The following is a 22,000-nucleotide window of genomic DNA, read 5'->3' on the forward strand; positions in this document are numbered from 1 at the left end:
GAGTGGGGGAATGTCCCTGGTTAACTAGAGCCAAGCCAGAGCCCTGGTGCCAGCCTGGGGGGTCCCGGGATCCTGGGGGGACAGGACAGATTCCTCGAGTCGACTATTATCTAGACTACACATAAAATGTTCCGCTTCTACGTTTTTATTGCTGCTTCATTACACTAACAATGAATACAAATGTTTTGCTTGATCAATAGGCCTATACTTTGGGTGGTTGATTCATGCATAGAAATACGCTACCAAGTTATGTTTAGCTAGTCTGCTTAGATAGCTCCTATGAACTTGTTACTAGCTTTAACTAGTCTGCATAGCCGTCTAGCTGCTATGAACTTGTCTAAATACGTAGGCTAGCTAACGTTAGCAACCATTGGATGGAAGTGATTAATCAGGTGTGATCAGGTGTGCCGCACACCTGATTAATCACTTCCATCCAATAGTATAGGTCAGGGAATAAGGATGCCTGTAGGATTTCAGGAAGTAGTGGAGCTTGTGCAAAGAGCCTATTATCGGATCGGGTATCGGGTTGTGTGGTCAGTGCGCGATTGGTTCCATTATCAAGTTTGTCCAGTGGTGTTTCCGTTCACAGTGATTGAACGGGCGCGTATTGGAACCGATCAGGTACTGACAGGCGGCGTGAGATCTTTTTTGTATTCCTTCTATGTATGTAACTTTCCTTCTTTTCACTATTTGTCCCACTATTTTAAGACTGTATATTTATTTGCCCAGGGACTGCGGGTGGAAATTAGCTGTTTAGCTATAACCTTGTACAGTGCATCTCTCCCTAGGGTAAATGTCTAGGCTACTGTACCTTGTCCCTGTCTTAAAAATAAATAAAATCAATCAATCAATCAATCAATCAGAACTGCAGAAGAGAATCAACTACCCATTCATGAGCTCATGGGCTGAGTTTTCTGGAACAATAATTGGTTAAATAATGAAAACATGGACAACATTTGTTACTGCTGTTGAAGGGGGGCGAAGGGAGGTTAAGAGGAAGGTGAGAGAAAAATACAGAAAATCTGAGAAAAATACAGAGAACCAGATAAAATACTGAGAGAACCAGAGGGCCAGGAGGAGAGAGAGAGAATGAAGGAGAGAGAGAGAGAAAAGAGGGGAGGGAGAAAGGTGGGGAGTGAGAGAAAGGGAGAGATAAGATGAAGCGGTGGTTAGGACAGAGATAATCGGTTCCAGATTGGCTCAAAGCAAAGTATTTTAATTGGCTGCTGCGGTGGTGAAGCCAGCAGGCTGGATGTGATGGAGAGGATCAGACAGCCAGACGCGTGTGTGTGTGTGATGGAGAGGATCAGACAGACAGTGTGTGTGTGCGTGCGTGTGTTTGAGCATGATTAACGATGGCTCCTCAATGTCCCCTCTGATGTTGTTGAACAGGTAAATTAATGTGATCTAGTATAAATAAATGAATGTGATCCATTAGCTTAATTACACTACCCAGATAGCAAGCGGATGTGTAATAATCCTGGGCCATATATGGGCCGGAACTAAGCCACAATTAGGGCCAGATTTGGCCCCTCACACCATTATAAACTATGCTACTAGCCAAGAACAATATTGATTGCTGTAAATCAAACTCGTAAATCACCATCAGCATCTTGGTCTGAACTCGTTTTATTTCCCGGGACGTTGCATAGTAAAACAGATGTAAAGACATAGAAACATTTTGACGGGCTCATTTTCAAGCACGCAGCCACAGGACTCATGTCCAGAGGTACAGAGACGTCTCCCTTTGAGAGTAATACTTCATATACTGAACGGCAGTTAGCTGAGGAAAACAGGAAACACCAGATGTCTGCTCTAGGACATTCATATATATATATTAGCTATTCTGCTGATTGGTATGAGCTAACTGTTCATTCAAAATGACAGAATAAAATAGTGCAAAACATTCCTTTATCCCAGAAGGCAGAGATCACTTGCCAAGACAGAAAACAAGGTTAAATTCCCATAATAACCAAAATCTAGAACAAAGAACAGAGATGAGTGAGAATGTTGAGGAATAAAAAAAACAAACATGAGATTTAAAAACACAAACCGCTAGGTTGTACTCAAACAAACAAAAATGCAACAAACAATAACACACACAAGGAGACTGAACAAAATACTGTAGCACGAGCAATATGCCCAACCTGAATGGAGAAAATAACAGGTCAAATATAAAACATTAAATAATAACAAAACAATTTCTAAGCCTTGTTTGGAGTGGAACATGGCTTCTACTGCAGTCAGTCTCGAGTGAGACTGTGGATGTAGGTCTGTTACTGTGATCTGACTATCTTTCAGCCTATCCATGTGACTGTGATCGATCTGTCCGTTTATCTGTCCGTCACTGTGTCCTGTCCATCTCCAGTACCTGTCTACCACTGGGGTCTGTCTCTACCGGTCACTTATCTATAGCTGGACAGACTCCATACATGTGTACACACTATATCTGCAGAAAACACACACACATGCGCACACACACACACACACTCACACACACACAGGGTATAGTTGGGTTAGTTTCTGATGCTGAAAGCTTTGGTCTTCTTCATGGAGAGGAGCAGGGGGGGTTTGATCTTTGGTTTGTCCTCCAGCACCTGAGCCTGGCTCTCCGCCGTGGGGAACCTCCTGCAGAAGATGTCTGGGTACTGCTTCTGGAACTGGACACAGGACAGGATGCTGAGTGAGTGAGTGTGCGTGAGTGAGTGAGTGAGTGAGTGAGTGAGTGAGTGAGTGTGTGTGTGTGAGTGAGTGAGTGAGAGTGTGTGTGAGTGAGAGTGTGTGTTGTGTGTGTGTGTGTGTAGGTGTGTGTGTGTGTGCATGTATGTGAGTGTGTGTATGAGTGAGTGTAGATGTGTGTGTCTGTGTGTGTCTGTGTGAGTGTATGTGCGTGTGAGTGAGTGTATGTGTAGCTGTGTGTGTATGTGAGTGTATGTGCGTGTGAGTGAGTGTATGTGCGTGTGAGTGCGTGTGTGTGTGTGCGCCTGCGGTGGTTCACCTGTCGTAGTTTCTTCCGGCGGTCCTTGGGGCCCAGGCTGGCGTCGGACAGCAGCATCTCCAGCAGCTCCGCCATGGCGGCCTGCGACACCGTCAGACGCTGCTCCTCGAACTCGCGGCTGCTGATCTGGCGACAGAAGGCGTGCACCGGCACCGGGGCGTCTCCGGAGGCCTCCGCGGCAAAGCCGCCCGCCGGGTACGGGATCTGCACGGGAGAGACCGCCACAGCGACACCCGCTACGTCACCGGGACAGTCCTGAAGTAGCCGGGACAGTGGCGCGCAGCCTGCGCCTTCTTTAACCCTTTTAATACGACCACGTCACCGACAACATTTTAAAAATATCTAACAAATATTTAATAATATTTAAAAAAATATCTAACAAATCAAAAAAATTCCTCACTCCAACACTTGCTGAAACCTGAGAAACTGCGCTTTCTAGTATTATAGGGAAAATCCAATTAATATTCAAAATGTTGTCACTTTATTTTCAGGGTTAAAAGGGTTAAAGGCATTTAAAGGTGGGATAGGTAGTTTGCTTTTGGCTTTATTTGGTAAAATTGGCATAATATCCTTTCAGCTATCAGTAACAGAAGTGCTCTGAGAATAAACTTGTATCTCCGTGTTTACCGCTGCCTCTTTATTTTGGATTCAAAGAATGCACCGCGCCCGAATGTATTGACCAATCAGGGTCTCTATCTCGCCACACCTACCAGTCATGTCTGGAGGGAGGGACTACATTATGATTGACAGGAGGGAGAGGCGGGTTCTTTTGAAAAAGATGACCAATCAGAGGCCTTGTTGACGTCAAACTACCTACCCCACCTTTAAAGGGGCTTCTGTTGTCATTTGTGTAGCTTGTGAAGTGCTATGGTGTGTGTGTGTGTGTGTGTGTGTGTGTACCTGGACGGCCCTGAGGTAGGAGAGGTGGTCGGTGACGGCGGTGTGCAGGTAGACGGGGACAGACAGGATGTCCTGGTGGTGGTCGAGCAGGAAGGAGACCAGCCGGGTGGCCAGGAGCTCGTCCAGGTCCACCTCCTCAGCGCAGCTCAGGACGCAGCGCGAGAACGTGTGCACCATCTAACACACACGCAAACACACACACACACAATACACACAAACACGGTATAATACAGTAGAATTAGCTTTGTGAGACCGGGTATGCAACTCAAGACTTTCACTCACGAAACTATTTTAAACTTTTTTCAGCATAACTTGTGTTTTCGCACCAAACGTTTGCAAACGTAAACAAACGGCCTGAAACGGTCGGCTAGTCTGGTGAACTAGACGCTGGACTGAGGGAAACGTGAACTGTAGCCTCTGATTGAATGAATGAATACCAGAGCCCTTTCACTTCATCTGGATCGGTCCGTGGGTCGCCAACGTCAGACTGATACCCGGTCCCTGAACCTCGTCTGGATCAGAGCCCGATCCTGATACTGGATCGGATCTGTCCCATCTTTACGTGATAAATGGTGATAGACGGATGGTTCATCCAATCACCTGCCAGGTAGTTTTGAAAGTGGCTGCCCTTTTCCAAACAGTTTCCAACAGAGAGTTCCCATCTGGTGCATCAGGTTACAGTAGAACAACAGTAACCTGGATACTCTGTGTATATATGTTTGTGTGTGTGTGTGTGTGCAACCTGTTGGTGTGTGTGTGTGTTTGTGTGGACTCACCAGGGTGCGCGTTCCGATGGCGTGGTGTAGGCGGGGCATGTCGACATTCTGACTCATGCGCGACATCATCCTCATTAGGAGCTGCAGCTTCCTGCGTCTGGCGGGTGGGAGGAGCAAACAGCAAAGCTGCAACGCCTCCAACGCCACCCGCTCCAGCTGGGGCTGCAGCAGGCCTGCGTCCACAGACACACACACACACACACACACACACACACTTACTAACCCAGCCATAGGCTCTAGGCCTCGGTAGAGGCAGATGATGAATTAGTCTTCTGCTGGAGGTTGCATCACACATGTCCAGCATTGATTGGCCAGCATGAAGACACATGGCCAGCATTGATTGGTTCTCTACAGCAGGAACTACAAGATCATGGATTCTTTTGAAATGAATGGAGAGCTAGCTGATGAGATTATTTAGTTACGGTAATCTACAGGAGATGATCTAGATTCTAGAAGATGATACAGATGTGATCTAGGAGATGATCTAGGTGATGATATATATGTGATCTAGGAGATTATGCATGTGTGATCTAGAAGTGGTTTGATCTAGGAGATGATATCCTGTATATCTAGGAGTGGTATGATCTAGGAGTTTATATGTGTGATCTAATAGTGGTCTAGGACATGATCTAGGTCGAGAAGATGATTTAAGATCTGTTTAAGATCTAGAAGATGATCTAGTAGGAGATGGGATGATCTGGTGGTCTAGGGGTGGCATTATCTAGGTGGCAGTGGTAGTAGTGGGATGATCTAGGAGGGGATCTATGAGGTGATCTACAGAGTGAGATGCTATAGGATATGATCTAGGAGGTGGGTCATCTAGGGGGTTCACAAACTACAAGACCATGTATGAAGCTCCTCAGAAATTAATTGGGATCTAGGAGGTGAGTGGTACGTTCTAGGAGATGATATAGGTGGAGAAGATTATTTAAACTGCGTAAGATCTAGGAGATGATCTAGGTGGAGAAGATGATTTAAGATGCATAAAATCTAAGAGATGATCTAGGTCCAGAAGATGATTTAAGAAGCATAAAATCGAGGAGATGAACGAGGAGATGATCTAGGGGTGATCTAAGAGATGATCTAGAGGGTGATCTAGGAGATGAACTAGGAGATGGTCTAGGGGGTGATCTAAAAGATGATCTAGGAGATAATCTAGGAGATGATGTAGGGGGTGATCTAGGAGATGATCTAAGAGATTATCTAGGAGATGATCTAGGGCAGGGGTGTCAAACATACGGCCCGCGGGCCAAAACCGGCCCGCCAGATGGTTCAAACCGGCCCACGAGACGACGTCCAAAATTAATAAAAAGGAACAGATATTCCAAATTTGTCCAGCAGAGGTCGCACTGACATAACGAGAGATCCGGAAATAAACAGCACATGACAGCAACGCGCCCAGAATCATCTGGCAATCTTGCCTTATCGTTATTAAGCTCTTGTTGTCAAAATTACCCACGGTTGCACCGTCATTACCAAAATGTCTGTCAAAACGGAGAAAAGTTGACACAGAGTGCAGAGTTTTCCAAGAAAAATTGACTGATTCTTATTTATTCACAGAAGTGAAAGGGAAACCTGTGTGCTTGGTGTGTAATCAGCAAGTTTCAGTGCTCAAGGAATATAATATTCGACGCCACTATGAGACTCATCATGGTGAAAAATACAACCATTTGCGAGGACAACTGAGAATAGAGAAGATAAATGAATTGTTAGTGGGTCTGAAGAAACAGCAGTCTGTTTTTACCCGTAGCCGAGAGGTCAGTGATGCAGCGGTGAAAGCTAGCTACCTTATTGCTAACGAGTTAATGTTAGGATCCAAGCCATTTTCTGAGGGCGAGTTCGTGAAAACATGCATGCTGAAGGCTGCAGAAATCGTGGGCCCTGAAAAGCGACAGGCCTTTGCCAACATTAGCCTAACGAGGAACACTGTCGCAGATAGAATTTCAGATCTCTCGGCAGACTTGGACAGCCAAATGAATCACAAAGTCAAGTCATTTGTTGCATTTTCGGTTGCAATTGATGAGAGCACTCTGAAGAATACAGTTCTGTTAAAAATAACATTTACTGTGGTAATGTAATATTTAAAGACCATGAACATTGTGCAGTATAATATCAGTCAGCAGCTTCAGCACAAAATAGTTTGGTCTGGTGTAACTCTATTGCTCATGCACTGCTATCACTTTTATGGGTTTTTGAAATGTACAAATTTAATACATTTACAAGGCAGGGTGATAACGTTCTTCATAGCTCCCACTTTAGTTTGTGCATAGTGTGGTGAGTCAGTTCAGGTGGTCAGATGTGAAAATGTATCTACTGTACATTAAAATAAACAAGTTGTTTTAATCAAAGTGAAATGCCATTTTTTCAGTTCCATAGGCCTATCTGTGAATAAATGTTTTGTGCCTTTGTAGATCCACTGTGATCTGTGAGTTATAATGCACATATATAGGCTAAATGATAAATTAAGGCATAATATTGAAATATTGAAAAACAAAGGTAAAGATTTGGAGTTGACGTTATTTCTAGGTTATTTTGCTATTATTTTACTGGCCCGGCCCACTTGAGATCAGATTGGGTTCTATGTGGCCCCTGAAGCAAAATGAGTTTGACACCCCTGATCTAGGGGGTGATCTAGATGAACTAGGAGATAATCTAGGGTGTGATCTAGGAGATTAACTAGGAGATGATCTAGGGGGTGATCTAGGAGATGATGTAGGGGGTGATCTAGGAGATGATGTAGGGGGTGATCTAGGAGATGATCTAGGAGATGAACTAGGAGATAATCTAGGGTGTGAACTAGGAGATGATCTAGGGGGTGATCTAGGAGATAATCTAGGGGGTGATCTAGGAGATGATCTAAGAGATGATCTAGGGGGTGATCTAGGAGATGATCTAAGAGATGATCTAGGGGGTGATATAGGAGATGAACTAGGGGTGATCCAAGAGATGATCTAGGAGATGCTCTAGGGGGTGATCTAGGAGATGATCTAGGGGGTGAACTAAGAGATGATCTAGGAGATGCTCTAGGGGGTGATCTAGGAGATAATCTAGGGGGTGATCTAGGAGATGATCTAGGAGATAATCTAGGAGATGATGTAGGAGATGATGTAGGGGGTGATCTAGGAGATGATCTAGGAGATGCTCTAGGAGATGATCTAGGGAGTGATCTAGGAGGTGATCTAGGGGGTGATCTAGGAGATGATGTAGGGGGTGATCTAGGAGATGATCTAGGAGATGATCTAGGAGATGATCTAGAGGGTGATCTAGGAGAAGTTGGACAGCAGCAGGATGCCCTCCCAGGGCAGCGTGTCCCACCTGGTAGTGTGTTAGGTGATGTTAGGTGATGTTAGGTGGTGTTAGACATGCACAGACAACACTGAGGCCGAGCGGGTTAGACAGGCAGATAGACAGACAGACAGACGTACTGTTGTCAGGGCCGAGGTGGCGAGGCTGGGAGGTCAGAGAGACGGGCGGTGGTCCGGAGGGTCCAGTCTGACTTTCCACACTCTGGCCTGAGCTGTCAGATCCAGAACCTGGTCTGGTCAGGCTGGACACGGTGTCGCAAGAGGCAGATCTGGGTCTGAGTCTGGTCAGGTCCGCGGAGCTGAGGCAGCGTCTGGCGGCCGCTGGCCCGCTGAAGGCAGGCCGGGGGCGGAGCTCCAGGCTGCTGCCCCTGAGGCTGGCCTGGCCCAGCCAACCAGAGGAGGAGGGGTGGAGCTCGGGCCTCAGGGTGATCTCAGCCACAGGAGCGTTGATGGTGAAGCAGCTGTCAGACAACGCCTTGCTCTCAATCAGGTCCACACAGTTTCCGACACTCCTAGGCCGCTGGAGGCGGGGCCTATGGCTGACGGAGAGCGTTGCCATGGGGACCAGCGAGAGGCTGTGTTTGGAGTGGGAGGAGCCGGAGGGAGCTGAAATGGCAACGGAGACCTCGGATTGGGAGGCGGAGCCACTGTTGGAGAGGGAGTCTGGGCTAATCTGGGGTGGCGAGGCGTTGTCCTGGAGACTATCGGGAGTATTCTGGGATGTGGTACCATGGCCTTGGCAACTCCCCGGATTGTTCTGGGACGTGTTGTCGTTTCCCTGCTGGCTGTCTGGACTTTTCCAGGATGGCGCACAGTCGCCCTGGCGACCATCAGGAGTGTTCTGGGATGTGTTGCCGTTGCCCTGGCAACTGTTGCTACTGCGGGACACCGGAGGGTCGGTCGACTGGACGAGCTGCAGCTGGGAGCAGGGGAGGGTGGCGTCGTCCACGATGGTCTCCAGGGAAGAGCTCCTGGGGTGGAGCCTGAAGGCGGTGCCACTCTCCGATTGGCTGAGGCTCAGACAGCTGCCGCCCAGCACGGCCCCGGCGCTGCCCCTGCGGTCGGGGGGAACGGGAGGCTCCCGCTGGGACACGCGCCTGACCACGCCCCTCCTCAGAGCGGCCAGTCTGGACCTGGCGCCGAAGACCTCCTTCATGGGCGAGTCGGTCTCGTCGCACGCCTCCTTGCGGAGCAGACTGAGCAGCAGGCACTCCGTGGAGCGGAACAGATTGGCCACGTGGGGCGTCTTGGCGGGAGGGGGTTGACCGGGCGCCTCCTGGCTCTTACGCTTCCCCCTCTGAGACCTGGGAGCCACCAGGTAGCCAGTCAGCACTGGACCAGACGGACAGACAGACATACCGCAACAGAAACACACACACACACACACATACGGAGACAACGGTGTTGAAGCTGGCAGGCAGGAGAGGGGGTACTGAGAACAGTCGGGGGGGTAACCGGAGACACGGCCGAGTTAGTTCAAACATCAGACACTTGAGACACAGGAACAAGAGAGTCTCACACACACGAGCTCGCTCAAACAGGAAGAAGAGCATCTCACACACGCACACACACAAGCTCACTCTCGCAACAGGGCAGCAGGCTACAGGACATCCTCGGTTAGACACGGCACCACTGTTACGATGTTAGGAATGCATCTCAGATGGTCGGCACTCACAGTTATACGTAAAGGAACGTTACATCAGAACTGGAATCAAACGTTATCATCGTGTCAACGCACCGACAGATTTACTCGTCTGGTCAGCGCGCAGGATTTCTCCCGCCTTATAGATCACGTCTTACTCTGAAATCCCACCGACTCCGGTTGCGGTGCGTTCTGGGTACCATACTGCAGCCAGAGTTGACCGCGGCCGTTCTAGACAATGATTGCGTTTCCACCAGATGCGGTGCGGAACGTTTCAGAAGCGTCCTTGACCACGGTTACAACACCACGCAAACGGAGCCAGTGGAACTGAGGCGCGCGACGAATGTCTGATCAGGGGGAACAGTAATCTGCAACAGAGAGTTGTTCCCCAAGGAGACAGGGCAGGGACATCCCATAATACCTCCACAGCTCTGACAGGACTAGAGGACACCATTCACCACTCACCTCTAACAAGACGTCACTACATTCACCCTTCACAACACCGGAATTTAACTGCATTTTGTTTTAAAAGTCCTGTTTTGCATTTTGTTTTATATGACCTTTTATTTGTTATGTTGCACTTTTTCCTTGATGCTTTTAATGTCTCATGTAAAGCACTTTGAATGGCCTTGTTGCTGAAATGTGCTATACAAATAAACTTGCCTTGCCTTAACACCTACACACACAAACATTTATATATACCTCCAAACATCATACAGTACGTTGGTACATACCCAGCACGTTGACGAACAGCTCGTAGAACTCGTAGGTGAGGAGTGGCTGGGGGAGGCTGTTGAAATAGTCTGACACCGTCTTAAACACGTCCCTCTCGAAGCCGGGGTACGAGGGCTGGGTGGAGTCGGACTTGGGCCCTGGGGGGGGGGGGGGAGCAGGGGTTAGGCTCTGAGATGCTCAGTACAGGTTCTGCTGTGCTCATTAGACCGGTGGACGATGGTTCACATCACAAAGCACATACTCACAGTTAGCCAGGCACTTCATCGCAGACAAAACCCAGTGGGGGAGGTCGTCTGTGGAGACAGAGACTGGTCAGCGTCATGTCTACTACATCTGGGACGAGGGCTGTGCAATAAAATCCAAATGGCGATACATCACAATATTTTTTTTCTGCGATACCGTATCGATTTTACGCAGTATAATATTGATACAGTAAAAAAAAAAAGAAAAGGAAAATATACAGACCAAGACACGGAATAGATATAGAAAATTAAGGATATAATTATTCATGTTTCAAATGGATTTAAAATGCCCTTACATTCCCTCCACCCTCAGGATCACCTCCAGGGAGCGGGGGTTCTACTTTCAGCAGTATTTTAAAATGTTCAGTAAATTATGTAGAGTATCACAACGTATCGCCATATGTATTGTATCGTATCGCAGTGTATCGTGATACGCATCGTATCGTGGCCCATGTATCGTGATACATATCGTATTGTGGCCCATGTATCGTGGTACATATCGTATCGTGGCCCATGTATCGTGATACATAGCGTATCGTGGCCAATGTATCGTGATACATATCGTATCGTGGCCCATGTATCGTGATACATATCGTATCGTGGCCCATGTATCGTGATACATATCGTATCGTGGCCCACGTATCGTGATACATATCGTATCGTGGCCCCTGTATCGTTATACACATCGTATCTTGAGGTCGTTGCCAATACCCAGCCCTATCGGGGACGGTAAGGGAGAGGACCAGCCCAGCCGGAGAGAGGAAGGGAGGGTGTTACCGGTCTTGTCGTCCAGAGTGACCACCCCGTGCTTGTTGACTCTGGTCATGTTGTAGACGATGTTCTGCGGGTTGACGTGTCGGGGTTCCAGAACATCCTCCAGAGCCGTCACTCCCATGATCTTCTGCAAGCTGAGACACACAGGATATTACAGGATGTGTTACAGGACGTTACAGGATATTACAGGTTGTGTTACAGGATGTTACAGGTTTAATATAAAGATTTAACTGTGTGAGGAGGGGATGATGTAACTGTGTGAGGAGGGGATGATGTAACTGTGTGAGGAGGGGATGATGTAACTGTGTGAGGAGGGGATGATGTAACTGTGTGAGGAGGGGATGATGTAACTGTGTGAGGAGTGGATGATGTAACTGTGTGAGGAGGGGATGATGTAACCTGCTGTGTGAGGAGGGGATGATGTAACTGTTGTGAGGAGGGGATGATGTAACCTACTGTGTGAGGAGGGGATGATGTAACGGTGTGAGGAGGGGATGATGTAACGGTGTGAGGAGGGGATGATGTAACGGTGTGAGGAGGGGATGATGTAACTGTGTGAGGAGGGGATGATGTAACTGTGTGAGGAGGGGATGATGTAACCTACTGTGTGAGGGTGACGTCTCTCCAGACCTCCAGGACGTCGTCATCCGTCAACTCCCTCCTTTGGATCTCAGCAAGCCCCGCCTCCTCGTTCACTTCCTGTTCTGACGGGTCCACATTCTCCTGGACACACACACACACACACACACACACACACACACACACACACACACACACACACACAGTCAGAGGCAGACATATAGACTCCTCCCACCAGGGAGGGGCCTGCATGACCCCTGACCTCCCATAACAGACGTTAACAGAAGAACTGACCAGCGTTTCTTTGTCCAGTCTCTTGTTGCTCTTGGAGCCCCTGAGCTTGAAGAACCCCTCCTTGTCCAGGAGAGAGAAGCTCTTCTTCACCGACGCTGGGTGGCAGGGGAGGGGCTTCAGAGGAGAGGAGGAGGGGAACCTGGGGGAGAAATGATTAGGTCAAAGGTCAGGTCAGCTGAGGTTATAGTAATGATTAGGTCAGGTCAGAGGTTATGGTCCTGGTGCTATAAGCCCAGCTGTCCAGGCCCCACAGTGGGGGAATGAACTGCCCACTGACGTCAGGACAGCAGGCTCAAAACTGACCTCTTCAAGAAGTACTACCAGGATCCTCCCTCTTAAGCACCTATTATATTTTTAGTTTGCTAGTCTTGCACTTTGACTTTAGCACTAGATTATGCTCTTAGTGCTTAGTGTTTAGAAAGGAGATGCACTGGTGAGTTCTGGCGAGTAGTAGTACACTGACTTCCTACGTCAAATATAATTATTGTAAGTTTGCGTTGGATAAAAGCGTCAGCTACATGACTGTGATGTAATAGTAATGATTATGTCAGGTGAAGTTATAGTAATAGTAATGATTATGTCAGGTGGAGTTACAGTAATAGTAATGATTATGTCAGGTGAAGTTATAGTAATGATTATGTCAGGTGGAGTTATAGTAATAGTAATGATTGTGTCAGGTGAAGTTATAGTAATAGTAATGATTATGTCAGGTGAAGTTATATTAATAGTAATAATTATGTCAGGAGAAGTTATAGTAATAGTAATGATTATGTCAAGTGGAGTTATAGTAATAGTAATGATTATGTCAGGTGAAGTTATAGTTATAGTAATGATTATGTCAAGTGGAGTTATAGTAATAGTAATGATTATGTCAAGTGGAGTTATAGTAATAGTAATGATTATATCAGGTGAGGTTATAGTAATAGTAATGATTATGTCAGGTGAAGTTATAGTAATAGTAATGATTATGTCAGGTGAAGTTATAGTAATGATTATGTCAGGTGGAGTTATAGTAATAGTAATGATTGTGTCAGGTGAAGTTATAGTAATAGTAATGATTATATCAGGTGAAGTTATAGTAATAGTAATGATTATGTCAGGTGAAGTTATAGTAATAGTAATGATGAAGTTATAGTAATAGTAATGATTATGTCAGGTGAAGTTCCAGAACCTTCCTATGGTCTTGTGACCCACCTGTAGAGCTGGCTGTTGTCCTCCAGCTCCTCCGACCCCCACCTGCCCTTCACGTCCTCGATCACGTGGTTCTTTAGGAACTTCTGCAGCAGCTGGACCGTCTGCTGTCTGGTGACGTCCGCTCCGAAGTTGCTGCTGTTCCTGAGCAGCTCGTGGAGCCAGTCGACGGCGGCCGTGGCGGAGAAGCAGCTGCCGTGCACGCGGAAATGCTGCCGGTGTTTCCGTAGAGGCATCCCCGCCCGGAACAGCTTGGTGACCTCATTCCACTGGGATGAGACGAGACGAGACACAGAGAGAGAGAGAGAGAGAGAGAGAGAGAGAGAGAGAGTGAGAGGGAGAGAGAGCACTTTCAGTCACAGCTGGGCTTATAGCACCAGATAGGGCCAAGGTCCGTATCCTTTTCCTACCCCGATCCTACCCCTGACCCCTGCCTCTATCTGGGCCCAGGCACATTCATGCACACACAGACATACACCAGTGTTTGCCATGTCTCTCCTATGATGTTTTTAGCCTCTCTTACTCTGAAAATGTAATTTAATGTTATTTATTGCTTTATAAATGTTCTTAGCCGGAAGACAAACATACTCCTGGAGCTTGCTCGATCGCCTTGTTGAGAGGGGTCAGGGAAGAATTTTTACAGCTCACTTATCTGGCCCCCGGGTGATTACTGTTTTTTTGCTTCCCTCTGGAATATGTAGAGGTGGGTATACCCTCCTCCCTTGTTCTCTGTAAAGCGTATTGTGTTGCCTCTGGGTATGAAATGCGCTATACAAATAAAGCTTTGATTGATTGATGATTGAAGGTATCTGACGCTTTAACTACAGTAGTGGATGGTTCCCGTAACCCTAACCTTAAAGGGGTAGTGCGCTATTTTGGACATTTACCCCTCTCTCATCAATTTTACTCATTATTTTTCAACATATGGCTACTTGTATATTGGATGTAGGCCTAACAATGAAATAATCCTTTAATCCTACCATATATTCATTTTCGTGTATCAGCGACCTCTTTCATCAAATAAAAATAACTAATTTGTAAAATATAAGCTTGGGATGAGACCCCCTGTCTGCTCGGCTCTCCTGTCTCTCACTGCACCTGCAACAGAGTCGGTCTCATCAGCCTCAGCTGAGAGCAACGGTGTCATATTTCACTACAACAAGAGTAATGTTGGCTTTTGGTGTCTTCTTGTTTTTGTTGTTTTGCGTTGTGTTTTTTTGTAAGCCCTAACCCTCTCAGTCCTGTTCTCCGGGTTAGAGAGAAGGAGAACAGGACTGAGTGGATTAGAGAGGAGAGCAGGCCCCCCCTCCCCCCCTGCATACCAGCTCAAATATACATACAGAGGCCGAGATTAGGAGCATGCTAGATGCGACCTTCTGACACATGAGATACGGCCCCTCATGATGCTGACATCTTCATTTAACAACTGGTCAGACCTGTCGTGACCCACGATGGTTTCCCCGCGGAGTGGCGTCCACCCTAGTACACCTAGGAGGGGATTTTCCTAGAACTTGGACCCTTGGAGACGACCCCCTTCCTGTGGCGCATAAGTGTGACCTCTTGACACCTACTGCCCCGATGGTTCAGCACACACAAGCAAGCAGCTGTCCCTACCACTATTCAGCTATCAATCAATCAATCAAAGCTTTATTTGTATAGCGCATTTCATACCCAGAGGCAACACAATGCGCTTTACAGAGAACAAGGGAGGTGGGCATACGACCCACTCTCTACATATTCCAGAGGGAAGCAAAAAAACAGTATCACCCGGGGGCCAGATAAGTGAGCTGTAAAAATTCTTCCCTGACCCCTCTCAACAAGGCGATCGAGCAAGCTCCTGGAGTAAGCTACACAGTGTTCTTATGCAAGACAAAGCACACAGCGGATTAGATATGAATAAAACACTCTAGATGTTACAGGACATTTCTCTCAAGATTCATCAGTAAAGAGAGGCATAAATGGCACCAGTTTACAAATTGCTTCATTAATGTTGTCAGATTCCCTACTAGTATTGGATTTTTACAGCTATATAGCGAATCGTTTTGGCTCTTCCTAACGCCTAACATCACAGCATATTTCAACATCTTGGCTGACTAGTACTAACTTTCTCACACACACACACACACACACACACACACACACACACACACACACACACACAGAGAGAGAGAGAGAGAGAGAGAGAGAGAGAGAGAGAGAGAGAGAGAGAGAGAGAGAGAGAGAGAGAGAGACCAAAAAGCTCAATCTTACCAGTTTGGTGGCTCGGTACGGACCAGGAGTGATTATATGCTGCGAATTCATTTTAACGAAAACTACAAATCGCCTACGATCGCCCAATAGTAGTTCTAGTTTCTAGTAACAAATCGATCCATTAAACAACCGTCAGTACAACTGTACCGACAAACACAGAAGCACACAGCAGCTCTCCGGTTCAAAATTACCAGCCCCGCTCCGCGCACTGCTGATTGGTCAGCGGCATCGTCACGTGACTATTCAAGAATCTCGAGAGCGAATAGAAAGACGCGAGAGAATCAAAACAAATATTCACAAGCCGAGTTAAAACCACGTTCAAACTATGTTCGAACCACATGCATGGTTCAAACCCACCCAGCGCGGAGACTGTATCAAAGATGCACTGATAAAATGTAACTGTGTACAAACGGTCTTATTTGTAACGAGTTTACAGGTTCCACTGCCAGCAGTCAAACTCTGAACGTTGACTGCCATCTGGTGGATGTAATACCATACTACAACCGGTCAGAGCTGTACAAATAATGGTGATGATACAATTACTGTGTGAACAAATTTAGGCAATGGTCAAATTCTCTTCTATGTTCTTCTAGTTCTACTGAACTTGAGGTTCAGTGTCTTTGCCCAAGGACACTTCGAAATGTGGGCAGGAGGAGCCGGGATTCGAACCGGCGACCCTGCGGTCAGTAGAGTGAACACCTGAAGTGAGCACCTGAAGTAGTCAGGTGTGCACATGCACACACACACGCATACACACACACACACACACACACACACACACACACACCAAAAACATCTAGCCATAGGCCTACATATATCCATCACTCAGTATAGATTAACTTCCTAAAAACAGGCTTAAATAATGAGGCAGACTCAGGCAAGTTCTAGGTTGCTCCTTACAAGTGGAGATAGTATAGCTGAACGTTAGGACGTTTTTGAATATTAGTGATCCACAGGCCTGGCAGACACTTCCCAGTGAAGAGTTGTTCTCGTGCTGAAGAGAAGAGCACCCACACATCTGAGCTGAGGGCTTCGGGAGCAGACCATTGTGTAACACACTGGAGAGCTCATCTGCATCAAAATAGCCAAGGCTACTTCAGATACTTGCCCAGCTGTTGGCTTCTCCTGGCCAAATTATCTCTGTAGTGGACTCATCAATCAATCAATCAAAGCTTTATTTGTATAGCGCATTTCATACCCAGAGGAAACACAATGCACTTTACAGAGAACAAGGGAGGTGGGCATACGACCCTTCCCCTACAGAGGGAAGCAAAAAAACAGTAATCACCCGGGGGCCAGATAAGTGAGCTGTAAAAATTCTTCCCTGACCCCTCTCAACAAGGCGATCGAGCAAGCTCCTGGAGTATGTTTGTCTACCGGCTAAGACCATTTATAAAGCAATAAATTACATTATATTATATATTATTAGATTATAACCTATTAGATACATGTGTATCTGACGATTGCCATGGTGACTGTGTGTGTGTGTGTGTGTGTGGTGTGTGTGCATTACTCCTTATACCAACCTGTATAACGGACATAACAATAAAGAAATCTTGAATCTCTAATTTCTTGAGAGAGAGAGAGAGAGAGAGAGAGAGAGAGAGATAATATAGTTATTTCAATATGTTGTGAGTGGATGTGTGAGGGTTGCAGATATAGTCCTCTGTAATAATGTGACAATCATCTGATTAGCAGAACCAAGGTCTCTATACTGGGCGTAACCAAGGTCTCTACTGGGCGTAACCAGGGTCTCTACTGGGCTGGGCTTTGATGCTATCTACTATTCCACTACTGATCTACTATTCGAACCTCCCCGGGGCTATAGAAGTGATACTAGCCAGAGATCAGGAAACAGCCAGGATCTCCAGCCCCAACAACAGATCAGTGGAACAGTAGAACCCAGCGGGGTGCCTGGAGAACAAAAGGATGAGTCGGAGAGGAGGTGAAAGAGAGAGTGACGGATGTGTCAGGCGATGCTGTAACACAAAGGAAGAGGAGGAGGAGAGTGGGGTACACTACGGTGGAGAGGTCAGGGGTTGTATAGCTGTTAGGCCGGACGCAAACTACATAAGCGCAAGCAACGCAAGCTTCGCAAGGCCACGCAAGATCTCGTTGCGTTCTTGCGTGTGTCATGCCGAAATGTGTCACTTGACGCAAGCAATAGTGCAATTTCTTGTGTTTCCACAAAACAAAACACAGAACGCAAGCTCTCGAGTCTTGTTGGAGCTTGGGTTCACAACGTAGCTTGCGTTGTTTACGTCGACTATGAATCAGGCCTTAGATGGGCTTTAAATCGGGTAATGGCAGCAATGATGGAGGTGAATACTATTAAATACTACTGAATACTATTGAATACTACTGAATACTATTGAATACTACTGAATAGTGAATAGAGAATGACGTTCTATAGATCCTGTTTGGTAGAGCAGTGGAGGCATCAGGTGGAGACAACAGCCAATGAAAGAGCGTGAGCGCCAGGTGAGGTCACAGCTCAGAAGTTTTACATCAGAGGTACGACGATACCTGGATAACGCCTCGTTATGTGACCTATGAACTCACTCACACACCTGTAATCTTGTAGGTATGTAGGCGGCATGTAATAGGCGTGTAATAGGCGTGTAGAACTACCCCAGGCCTGACCCAGATCTCTGCAGCTAATATCCATGCATACATTACTCTCCTCCCACGGCAACCCTCCCCCACCACCCATTGGGATCTGCAGTACAGCTGACTGCAGTGAGGTGTGTGTGTGTGTGTGTGTGTGTGTGTGTGTGTGCGCGTGCAGTAAGGCTTTGATATGACGTTAGTTCTACTGTAGGATAAAAATTCAGTTAACTTTTGGCATATCAGTCAGTCCTTGAGTTGTTTGTGTGTGTGTGTGTGCGTGTGTGTGTGTGTGTGTGTGAGAGAGAGAGAGAGAGAGAGAGAGAGAGAGAGAGAGTTGCAGTGGAGGACTTGCAGACTGCAGCTTCCTTTCGTCAGGGCTCTACACCTCCTCCTCCCTCCACATACGCACGCACACACACACCTATACACGCGCGCGCACACACACACACACACACACACACACACACACACACACACACACACACACACACACACACACACACACACGCAGCAGGTAGTTGCTAAGCAACTGTAAAATAAACCAGAAAGCTCTGAAGTCAGATAGCCTCCCACCAATCCCCCTCCACGTCCCCTGCACTCGGCTTGGGAACAGGAAGAGAGGAGGAGAGAGGTTCCAGATAGAACGAGGAGGAGAGAGGTTCCAGATAGAACCACCGCATCTTGATGTAGGGTCACATCTCGCATCTGCGCAGGTAGCCTACTGTAGGCTCCTAAGGGTTCGTTCGGGTTCAGGTCCATTAGAACCATTAGAACCAACATCATAAAAAAAGTGAAAATACCGTTCCAACCATCTGCGATAACAGCTCGCTCCCCGGGACTTCACAGGCTGGCTTCGGCACTTGGCTGTCCATCAAACGGTTATGAGCCAATCCGCGAGGCATGGGGGCGGGCTCTCCTGTTGCCAGTGAACCTGTGTGATTGACGTTGGAAGTCCGTAGCGCAGCGGAGCGAGATAGACTACCGGAGGAGAGATAGAGATAGACTGCGCTGTGCCCATCATCACGATGAGTGAAGATATCCGAGAGACTACGAACGCGAGAGGACATTATACCCTTTAATCTGGTCATTCCCTTTCAGAGGGCTTATAGATGGGCCGATGAAGAATGTAGCCTAAGGAATTCCTAGGGAATAAGAGAGGATTTGTAAGAGAAAACGTCACTCCACTCCTTAAGCGCACCCCATCACCCGGAGGCTCAATCTGAATTCTCCGTCTGCTGCTGGGGGTAGGTAGAAGCGAGGTGCTTCTGCTGCCGTGTGTGTGTCCTGTGTCCCGGCGGGGGTCGTGTTCTTGTATCGGTATCTGTGGCGTGTGGAGGAATAGGTTAGGCTCCAGCTGCGATACCCAGATAGATAGAGGTCTGATAGAGGAGGTCTGATAGAGGAGGTCTGATACAGGAGCTCTGATAGAGGAGGTCTGATACAGAGGAGAAACACTGTTGTTTGCCGCAAACGCGGGTATCTATGTAGTTATCTTCAATTCAGTAGGGGAATATCGGTTAATTGTTCGTGGAGATGGAGAACTTCGAAAGTATTCACTGCGTAATAGCTGCGTAAAAATGCTCTGTTCTCTGGGTCGCTGTCTCTGGGGCCCATTAGTGACAGGTTGTCACGTTCACCCCAGCTGATGTGAGCTGTCAGAATACTATTATACACGACACACTAGTGAATAATTATAATTAAAAAGTTCATGAATCACATACTTTTCAATGTAGAGAAAACGCGTGGAATTAAAAGATCGTGTCAATTGAGTGACCATTGAGTTGGTTGAAAAGCTCATGTAACCCTTGTGTGAGTGGTTGAATGAGTCACTGAGTAGGCTAGCGAGAAAGAGAGGGTGGTGTGTGTGTGTGTGTGTGTGTGTGTGTGTGTGTGTGTGTGTGTGTGTGTGTGTGTGAGACAGTAGTTATGGTAGCTTGATACAGAGAGCTATTTCTTATGGACTCCATCTACCCAGTAGCTATCCTGGAGTCTGTCACATGAACTCTGCATCTACTCAGTGAGCCTTCACTGCACTAGCAATGCATCTCTCTCTCTCTCTCTCTCTCTCTCTCTCTCTCTCTCTCCATTACTGTATCAGCAAAACTGTGTGGTTGTGTAGCTGTGTGTAGCTGTGTACCGTAGCAGTGTGGTGTGTTACTGTACCAGAGCCAGTCAGTTCGGCTGTAGATGGGTTTGAGATGTAGCCGTGGACAATTATTCAGGACATTCATGTGGCCATTTCAGCTCAGACTAAAAACACAAGGGTTATGTTTCAGATGTCCCCAATCAAAGTTAATGAGTTAATGAGTTAATAATACACAAACCAATCAGCAGAGACGTGGATTGCGGAGGCCAGCTGTTCCAGCAGAGGTAAAGTTTTAAGAATACTGGAACATCTGGAATGACATTGGCCGGGTTTCCCGCACGAGTTAAGGAGCGCTTAACTCCAAAGTACTTCTTAACTCCCATACAAAGGGTTGCTTAAGAAGGGTTCCTTAAGAAGGTTCTTTATCGGGAAACACGGCCAATATAGTTCTGCTGGAGGATTCAGGAGGTCTGATAGAGGAGGTCTGCTAGAGGTCTGATAGAGGAGGTCTGATAGAGGAGGTCTGATAGAGGAGGTCTGATAGAGGTCTGATAGAGGAGGTCTGATAGAGGTCTTATAGAGGAGGACTGATAGAGGTCTGATAGAGGTCTGATAGAGGAGGTCTGATAGAGGAGGTCTGATAGAGGAGGTCTGATACAGGAGGTCTGATAGAGGAGGTCTGATAGAGGAGGTCTGGTCTGATAGAGGAGGAGGTCTGATAGAGGAGGAGGTCTGATACAGGAGGTGGTCTGATACTGGAGGAGGTCTGATAGAGGAGGAGGTCTGAGACAGGAGGTAGCATGTTGGTCAGAGTGTTGGTCAGTGTGCTGGTCATATGTCTGATACAGGAGGAGGTCTGATATATAGGAGGTCTATATATAGGTTATTGTGCTGGATTAGCATTGGAAGCATTGAAACTGTGGCACACGCAGAGTGTGTCCAGGCGACAAGCCCTATCTTAATTTATCAGACATTATTTCATGTCATTTCAATTCACATTCACATTTCAGTGGCATGACTAGCTTCCGTCCTACCAGTCCTGAACAGAAACAAGCCAGCCAAGCACATAAGCCAGGCTTGACCTGGCCTGGTTAGTCTTTGGTATGACTCAGTCAGGGGTTGAACCCCCAACCCTCCCAATCTCAGGGCGGACACTTTTAAGGCCACTGAGCCAACCAGGCCAGACTGGCCCATATTTCCCTCCTCATATAGAGGAGTTAGGTTGGCTGTCCTGTTCCAGCACCTCCTTCTCTTCTCCTCCTTCTCTTCCTCAACCCTCTCTACCTCCTTGACTCCTCCTCTCTAGCTCCTCCTCTTCATATTCCTGCTCTTCCTCCTCTGCTCCTGTGTCCCTTCCTTCTCCACCTCCTCTTCCTTCTCTTCTCCTTCTCCTCTTCCTCATCCATCTCTTCCTCATCCATCTCTTCCCCCTTTTCTCTTCTGTCCTCCTCTTCGTCACCACAGCAGGGATGGAGAGCAGGTTCACCCTAGGCTCAGAGTGACACAGCCTCCGGATGAAGAGTGTGGTCTGGTCAGAGTGAGTTACTGGGTGATGAAGAGTCTGGTCTGGTCAGAGTGAGTTACTGGGTGATGAAGAGTCTGGTCTGGTCAGAGTGTG

General features: G+C 47.2%; 1 protein-coding gene across 1 annotated transcript; it reads right to left on the bottom strand.

The window, feature by feature from the left end:
* Positions 1-2,516: 2,516 nt before the first annotated feature.
* Positions 2,517-15,737, bottom strand: depdc1a (DEP domain containing 1a; the record flags this gene model as incomplete). Its single annotated transcript, XM_084459102.1, has 12 exons — positions 2,517-2,660; positions 2,999-3,202; positions 3,899-4,075; positions 4,675-4,847; positions 8,100-9,311; positions 10,356-10,493; positions 10,602-10,649; positions 11,376-11,506; positions 11,977-12,095; positions 12,246-12,384; positions 13,440-13,705; positions 15,687-15,737. 12 exons carry the CDS (start codon positions 15,735-15,737, stop codon positions 2,517-2,519), a joined length of 2,802 nt encoding a protein of 933 aa, XP_084315228.1.
* Between the last annotated feature and the right edge of the window lie 6,263 nt (positions 15,738-22,000).

Source organism: Borostomias antarcticus (assembly GCF_949987555.1).
Source record: "Borostomias antarcticus genome assembly, chromosome: 26".
Classification (NCBI taxonomy): Eukaryota; Metazoa; Chordata; class Actinopteri; order Stomiiformes; family Stomiidae; genus Borostomias; species Borostomias antarcticus.